The 8465-nt window shown below is 34.1% G+C and overlaps 1 protein-coding gene across 1 annotated transcript; it reads left to right on the forward strand.

Moving 5' to 3' along the window:
* The first annotated feature begins 5337 nt into the window (after window positions 1–5337).
* LOC114078034 (uncharacterized mitochondrial protein AtMg00810-like) lies at window positions 5338–5740 on the forward strand. The gene is made up of 2 exons (XM_027918529.1): window positions 5338–5446; window positions 5523–5740. Exons 1-2 carry the CDS (start codon window positions 5338–5340, stop codon window positions 5738–5740), a joined length of 327 nt encoding a protein of 108 aa, XP_027774330.1.
* Window positions 5741–8465: the final 2725 nt, after the last annotated feature.

Here is an 8465-nt window from a genome sequence, read left to right on the forward strand (position 1 = left end):
ATAATGAAAAGTTGCTAATTGTGGTTTGACAAAGAAAAACTAAAGCAATGGAAGGAATGAGACCACGACACCCCATCTCTATTAATTTATTCAATTTGGTATATTCGTTTACTCTGCCTGTAATAATAGATGGTCAGTTAAATACTCTTTATTAAATTATAAAATATATAATATTTTTTTTCATATATTAATATATATATATATGAAATTTGAATATTCTTAAAAAAAATTTTAATTTGGTTAATTTTTCAGTCTAGACCTTTGATAGGATTTGATTGAATTCAAATAATGCAAATTAATTAACCAAAAAAAGTCATATCATTGGGTCATGTCTGTAAGGTTTTTTCTTAAATTTGGTTGTTAATTATTTCTATGGTCAACAATATAATATATAGATTATAGTTGTTAACACTTTAGTAGTCCAAATATGGATTGAACAGAAGTTCCACAGAGAAAAAAATATGTGGTGCATACGTGATTCCTTCCCCATTGGGGTGTGTGTTACCTGGGTACATGGGAATTGTACTCGCACCTACTTTTGCTATCTTTTTTATGTAAATAGTTAAATTGGTTTTTTTGGCGGTTGTTAAATTGAGATGATTAACTTTATTCGAAGCCATGATGAGATCCTATTCCTTGAATCATCATTAGCCTCCACCTTTTATTTACGGCCTTTATTGTCAATTCAAAGACTTGAAATGTACTTTAAAATCGTAGTAGATGTTCTTTATGCTTAAGATATTATGTTTTGAGAATTTTGTTGTAGTCCTCTTTTCTTTTCTTTTTTCGCTTGTGATCTGACTCCACTCTAAGTGACTTGTATATATATCAGAACTATAATAAAGGAAAAACGATAAAAATCTCACCTTTAATTTTTCTTATTATCATTATCTTCTATTAGTTTTATAAATTCTTAAAATTTTTTCATTTTCATACATCATATTAATGTATCAGCTCATCAAATTAATGTATCTCGCGCATCAAATTAGTGTATCATGTATAAAATGTACATCAGATTAGTGTATCATGTATAAAATGTATATCAGATTAGTGTATCATGTATAAAATGTAATGTATCTTACTTAACAATTAATGTATCTAGAGCATCAGATTAATATATCAGCGCTTATATTATTGTATCAGCTTGAGGGATTTTTGTAATTATAAACTTATGAGGGACAAATGGTAATTTTACCTTAAAAGTATGTGATTTCTGTCCTATGGGCAATAAATAGAATTGGGTCGGCCCAGAGCCCATTTAAAGAGGAGTTGGGTGATTCAGAACCCATTTAAGTTGCACTTGCCTAATTGCCATACATTATGATTAAAAGTGAAAGTTACACGAAATAACAAGCAGAACATTATGTTGTTGAAGGAAGCTGATGGAACGTGCAAAGGAACAGGTTCGATGGAACATGTTCAGTGAAGCTGTCTGGCGAGTTAGAGTTTGAGTTACACTAGCACTAGACTACTAAATCCTAATTTATGTACAAGTCTATACATGGTACGACTAAAGCTGATGTAGTTGACTAGGATAAGGTGTAAATAATATATTTGTGTTGTATTAGGATTCCTAGTGTAGCTAGTATAGGATGCTTTTATGATTCCTAGTGTAGCTAGTATAAGACTCTTCTCATATATAAGGAGTATGTAACTCAATCGTTAAATCATTAATACAATTCTTGATTATTCACATATACGTGAGAATTTTACATGGTATCAGAGCAATAAAGTTTTTCCGCTCTTTAACGTATTAAATCAAGAAAAAAAATTATCAAACCGCAATGGCCCCTTCTACCAACACTCTTTCGACCTCTTCACTTAATCATCTTATTTCGTCCTGCTCCATTAAACTTAAGCCAACGAATTATCGTATATGGAGGACACAAATGAATCAGTTGATTCAAGTGATGAGATTAACCTATCTCATCACAGAAACACTTAAAGCAACCTATTCCACTGGACAGACTCCTGAGAAAACTGCAGCAGGCGAGAAGGATGCAGAAGACACCAACATTGTTGATGACTGGGAGGACAAGGATGTGTTACTAAGGAGTTTGATATCAGATACCTTGATAGAAGAAAGCATGTACCTGATCGTAGGCTGCTCAACTGCCAAGGAGATGTGGGAATGCTTGGAAGAAGCATATCGTCAAGTAACAAAAGATAAGGAGTTCCAACTCAAGCAAAAACTGCAAATAGTGAAGCTAGGAACAAAATCAATTGATGAATACATTAAGGAATTCAAAGGCATATGTGATGGTCTTGCAGCCATTCACAAGCCTGTAGATGAGGATAGTGAAGTGATTAACTTTGCTAGAGGTCTAGGTCTTAAGTACAAGACTTTCAGGACCGTCATGTTAGGTAAGACATTGTATCCTACTCTTAATCAATTTGTTAATGCTCTTAGGGATTTTGATATGAGGGATGATGAAAAAGAAGTGCCTCAAGAAAATCATAACATGGCATTCTCTGCCCAAAGAGGCAGGGGAAGAGGAAACTACTCTCAAAGAAGAGGAAACACTAACTTTAATTCCAGAGGAAGATGATTTAAGCTTGCTGGACAGGGAACAAGTTTCTATAACAGCAGAAACAAACCTGGTCCTCAGAACAGTCCTTCAAGTAGAAGTCATGAGAGAAAAAATTCTGATGCGTATTAAATTTGTGGTAGGAATAACCATATTGCTCTTAAGTGTTTTTACAAGTGGAATTACTCTTACCAAGTCGCAGATGAGCTACCACAAGCATTGGCTGCCACTAATCTTCAAAACGCTGATGACACCTTGTATGTGGACTCAGGAGCAAGTAGTCATATGACACATAACTCAAGTATCCTAACTGATCTTAAACACTACAATGGACCAGATAAAATTATGATTGGGAATGGATCAAAAACATTACACATGTTGGGAACACATCTAGATCAGGTCTAAAATTAAAGGAAGTTCTTGTAGTCCCTAAGATTAATAAAAATTTACTCTCAGTCATGAGTAAGCTTGCTAAGGATAATTGTTGCACTCTTGAATTTGATGAAACTAACTTTGTTGTAAAGGACAAGAAGACAAGGACACTGCTGACCAAGGGAACTAAAAGGATGGACTCTATGCCTTGGAAGATAACAATCTCTATGCTTTAACTGTTGCACACGATTGGAACACGTCTGACAACATGTGACATACTAGATTAAGACATCCTACTTTGAAGTCTTTAAAGTTTTTGAATAGTAATAGTTGCATCAATATTAGTAGTTGGAATAAAATGCCTAGTGTTTGTTCTAGTTGTCAGTTGGGAAAGAGTTGTAAACTTTCATTTGGCTTAAGAAATAAAATTGAGAAAGAACCTTTATTGAAAATCCATTGTGACTTATGGAGACCTGCTCATATTGAATCTTCACAACATATGAAATATTATATCATTTTTGTTGAATGATCACACGAGATATACATGGATTTATCCACTAAAAAAGAAATCTGAATTTTTTGAGGACTTTATAAAATTTCAGAAAATGGTGAAAAAACAATTCTCCTAAAGAAATTAAGATTTTCCAGTGTGATGGAGGTGGTGAGTTTATACAAACAGAGTTCATCAAACATTTGGAAGATTGTGGCATTGTGAGACATATTTCATGTCCTAACACACCTGAACAAAACGGAGTTGCAGAGAGAAAACATAGGCATATTGTGAAGACTGGCTTAACTCTACTTCTTCATGCTAACCTACCTTTGTTTCTATGGGTTGAGGCTTTCCTCTCTGCAATATTTCTTATAAATAGACTGCCTTCCTCAGTCCGAAAGATGGTGACTCCATTTGTTAAGTTGTATGGGAAACAACCTGATTACAATAGTCTAAAAGTATTTGGGTATAGGTGTTTTCCATATATCAAGGGTAGCAACAAGTTCAGTCCAAAGACTTACCCTTGCGTGTTCATAGGATATAGCAGTCTACACAAAGGATATAGATGTTATCATCCATCTACAAGGACAGTTTACATATCCAGACATGTTGTGTTTGATGAAAACACATTACCCTATGTGTCTCCAAATCAATATCAAACTAGCATTGATGTCTCACCTCACCTTGCTACTTTTGTTGAATCTTTCTCTAAATTACAGGCACATGATGCTGATTCAGGGGAAGTACAGGCTGCCAGTATGCACATTAATGGTGATAATATTGCTCCTACTCCTATAATTGTTGATGATGAAATTTCTTCTGACCACTCAAGCGTAGGATTAGATGTTGAGAAACAGGTTGAATGTGATGCTGCAGATTTTGAATCTGCCAGTGACGCGGAGGAACAGGTTGCACTTACAGATCCTGTCACTGAGCATGATCAAACAACCACCTTGGTTCATTTACCAGTTGAGGTACTTCATGCACCACAAGGGCATCATATGATCACTAGATGCAAGGAGAAGGAACGTCACTTATCACTTGTTGCTCACAACAGCAAAGATACTCTGAGGGAACCAAACACTATTAAGGAAGCATTTAAGTCACCTCATTGGCTTGCAACAATGAATGCGGAAATCAATGCTTTACACACTAACAAGACATGGATATTGGTTCCCAAATCTCCTGGTATAAATTTGATTGGCTCAAAATGGGTGTTCAAGATCAAACTAAAAGCTGATGGAACAGTAGATAGATACAAGGCGAGACTTGTGGCCAGGGAATTCTCTCAACTTGAAGGCATCGACTTTGAAGAAACCATTAGCCTTGTGGTTAAAACAACAACCATTAGGGTAGTTCTGTCCATTGCCATTAGCTCAAGGTGGGAAGTTAGACAACTCAATGTCAAAAATGCCTTTCTTTATGGGTTCTTACAAGAGGAAGTGTACATGAGTCAACCTCCTGGATTTATTGATCCCAAGTATCCTCAACATGTGTGTCTACTCAAAAAGGCGTTGTATGGTCTTAAACAAGCACCAAGAGCCTGGTATGATCGGTTTAGCATGCACCCCCTACACCTTGGCTTCATCTGTAGTGAGGTAGATTCTTCATTATTTACATTGGAAGCTAACAACGGCATCATATTTCTCTTGTTATATGTGGATGATATTATTATCACAGGTTGTAATCCATCGCATGTCTCAGAGTTGGTTCGACAACTTGGGAAAGAATTTGCCATGAAAGATCTTGGCCCTTTACACTTCTTCCTTAGAATTGAGGTTAAGTATTTTGATGGGGGTATCCACTTAAGCCAGAGTAAGTATGCTGCTGAGCTGCTAGACAAGACTGAAATGACTTTTGCAAAGGCTGTAGCCACTCCTTTTGGCTCCAAAGCATGGTCTACATGAAGCTGTAGGAAGCCTGGTTGAAGCATTCTTTTATAAAATGATAGTAGGGAGCCTTCAGTACTTGACTCTCACAAGACCGGATATTACTCATGCTGTGAATTTAGCAAGCCAATTTATGCAAAATCCAAACAATGGACATCTTCAAGGTGTAAAAAGGATTCTCAGGTACATCAAAGACACTTTGCACTTTGGACTTAGACTTATTTCACAATCACCATGTAGGTTGTATGGATACTCAGATGCTGATTGGGGAGGTTTTACCACAACTAGGAGATCAACTACAGGCTATAGCAGGTGCAAACTGTATTTCTTGGACCTCCAAGAAACAGTCCACAGTTGCTCGCTCAAGTGCTGAAGCTGAGTATAGAGCACTTGCCTCCACTGCCTCAGAGATGACATGGATTATGTATCTACTTCATGACCTTGGGGTGTTTCTTTGATCTATACCTACATTGTATTGTGACAACATGAGTACTTTGTACATGACAGTTAATCCAGTTATGCATGCTAGAACTAAACACGTTGAAATGGACTATCATTTTGTTCATGAGAAGGTGGTCAGAGAACAACTTGTTACTCAGTTTGTGAGGTCTAAGGATCAAATAGCAGATATTCATACATAAGCATTAACCAAACAGGTTTTTGCTGAGTTTCGTCGCAAGCTAGGAGTTACAGTCCCTCCACTCACCAGCTTGAGGGGAAGTGTTGAAGGAAGCTGATGGAACGTGCAAAGGAACAGGTTCGATGGAACAGGTTCGGTGAAGCTGTCTGGCGAGTTAGAGTTTGAGCTACACTAGGACTAGATTACTAAATCCTAATTTATGTACAAGTCTATACTTGGTACGACTAAAGCTGATATAGTTGACTAGGATAAGGTGTAAATAATATATTTGTGTTGTATTAGGATTCCTAGTGTAGCTAGAATAAGATTCTTTTATGATTCCTAGTGTAGCTAGTATAGGACTCTTCTCCTATATAAGGAGTATGTAACACAATCATTAAATCATTAATACAATCCTTGATTATTCACATATACGTGAGAATTCTACATATGTAATATAACTATAATTTTGCGAAGTTTCGCTATTTGATTTTCTAATCATATAAATTTAAAATTTGTATAATTTGGTATAAGATTACATAAATTTAGAATTTCTCTATGTTTACTGTAACTATTTGTATACAAATCAAAAATTATCTAACAAATAGAACTATAGCGATGGAGCGAAACAAACGATTCTATCGAAGTAGAACCTTATCATGTTTATTATCTTTGCTATTTCAGAATGTTTCTCTTTGAAAAATGGATCTTTAGCGACTAAACATATGATAAAGCAATTCTTAGCTTACTATAAAATGTATTATTCTGCCTGATCCGTAAAAGGCGTTAGACGTATTGAATTGTAGAGAAATTCAAAAGGGGTGTAAGATAATAAAATATTTGCAAACTTTATTATATCATTATACTAACAACAAATTAAAGGGATAATTCAGCCTAGCTAGCTATGACCAGAATCTTTGGCACTCAAGCTCATGAACTATACATAACATCCAACAACAACACGTATATTCACAAGTAGAGTTTGGGAAGATAATATATGCACAGACCTTACACATACCGTGTAGAATAAAAAGATTCATTTGCGACAGACCCTCAATGTTATTTAGGGCAACAAAAACAGAAACATGACCAAATTTTCTTAGCCATCATCGATGAAACGTGCTTTCTCTTCTTCGGAATAATAGTGATCGGACTCTCCGATTTGGATCCAGATGCTTCCTCTATCTCCTCCATCTCTACATTGTTAGTTTTCATGATTAACAAAAAAATAGTTGGTATAAGGTTTTTTTGTTCCTTAATTTACTTGTCTCATGACAAAGCTAAATTTGCTCTTCATTTATTTATAGAGTATAAATATAATTAGCTAGCTACCATGCTAATGAATTAATGATGCTTAAGATTGTTCTTTTCAAACTTATCTCTTGTTGATTAAGGCATGGAGTCTCAAGTAAATTGTAAAAAAACATCACAGAATCTCTTATACTTTAGTTTATATATAATATATATGTTCTCCACGGAGTAGACCAAAAAAGAATAAAAAAACTACTTACCTTCCTTCGATCCACTTTAATACAATGTATCTAGTTCGCTTTTAATTGTTATATACTTATAGTTTTCTTTTTTTAGAATTAAATGAAAATAACTTCGATTAATATTTTACGATTTATTTTTTTCATCATGCAAAATAATGAAATTAATAGTACTTTTCGTATAGTTTTTGAATGTCTAAATTTTTTGTTTAAAATATCGAATCAATGTAATCTAATTTAATTTTGAAAATTAGTCAAATTGACTTTTGAAAAGTGCAACACGAAGGCTAAAAGTGGACAGAGGGAGTATTTAGTTAACTACCTAGCACTAAGAAAGAAATAGAAATTTCGATATCACTACAACAAAAACAATTTTCAGTAATAATAAATATGCATAGTAAATCCGGTGTCGGCATGTCGTTATAGGCTTTTAATAACATTTATAAAAATACTAGAATGTGATTGTCACTAATAATTACTTTTAAAAAAAATATTTAGCAGCAATTAAGTTATTATCGTTATAATTATCGCTGAAAATCATTTTTGATACTATAAAAACTCAATTGACTTACTGCTGAACTTTTACCTCATATATATTAGAGATAAAACCAATCAATTCAACCAATCAATTCTTCTGCGGTCATTACTTAAAAGACCTAAGCTGGATAGTTGACGAAGTCTTTTCTGCTTAATTATTGTCATGTTACTTTTTTTAAACTGAAATTCTGTAACATTTTTATCCACTTTTAGCATTTTTTTTCCTACTTTCTCCGTCTTATTTTACTCGTTAATTTTAATTTTCTATCCATCTTTAACATTTTTTTCTACCCTTCGTTTTATTTTACTCATCAATTTTAACTTTTAGTCCACCTTTAGCATTTTTTTCTACTCCCTCCATGTTACTTTACTCGTCAATTTTAACATTTTATCCACCTTTAACATTTTTCTTCTACTTCCTCCGTTTTATTTTACTCGTCAATTTTAATTTTTATCGCCCTTTTAGCATTTTTTTCTACTCCCTCTATTTTATTCTACTCGTTTTAACAAATTAGGGAAGTTATATATATATATATA

The sequence above is a fragment of the Solanum pennellii genome, chromosome 7 (assembly GCF_001406875.1).
Source record: "Solanum pennellii chromosome 7, SPENNV200".
Taxonomy (NCBI): domain Eukaryota; kingdom Viridiplantae; phylum Streptophyta; class Magnoliopsida; order Solanales; family Solanaceae; genus Solanum; species Solanum pennellii.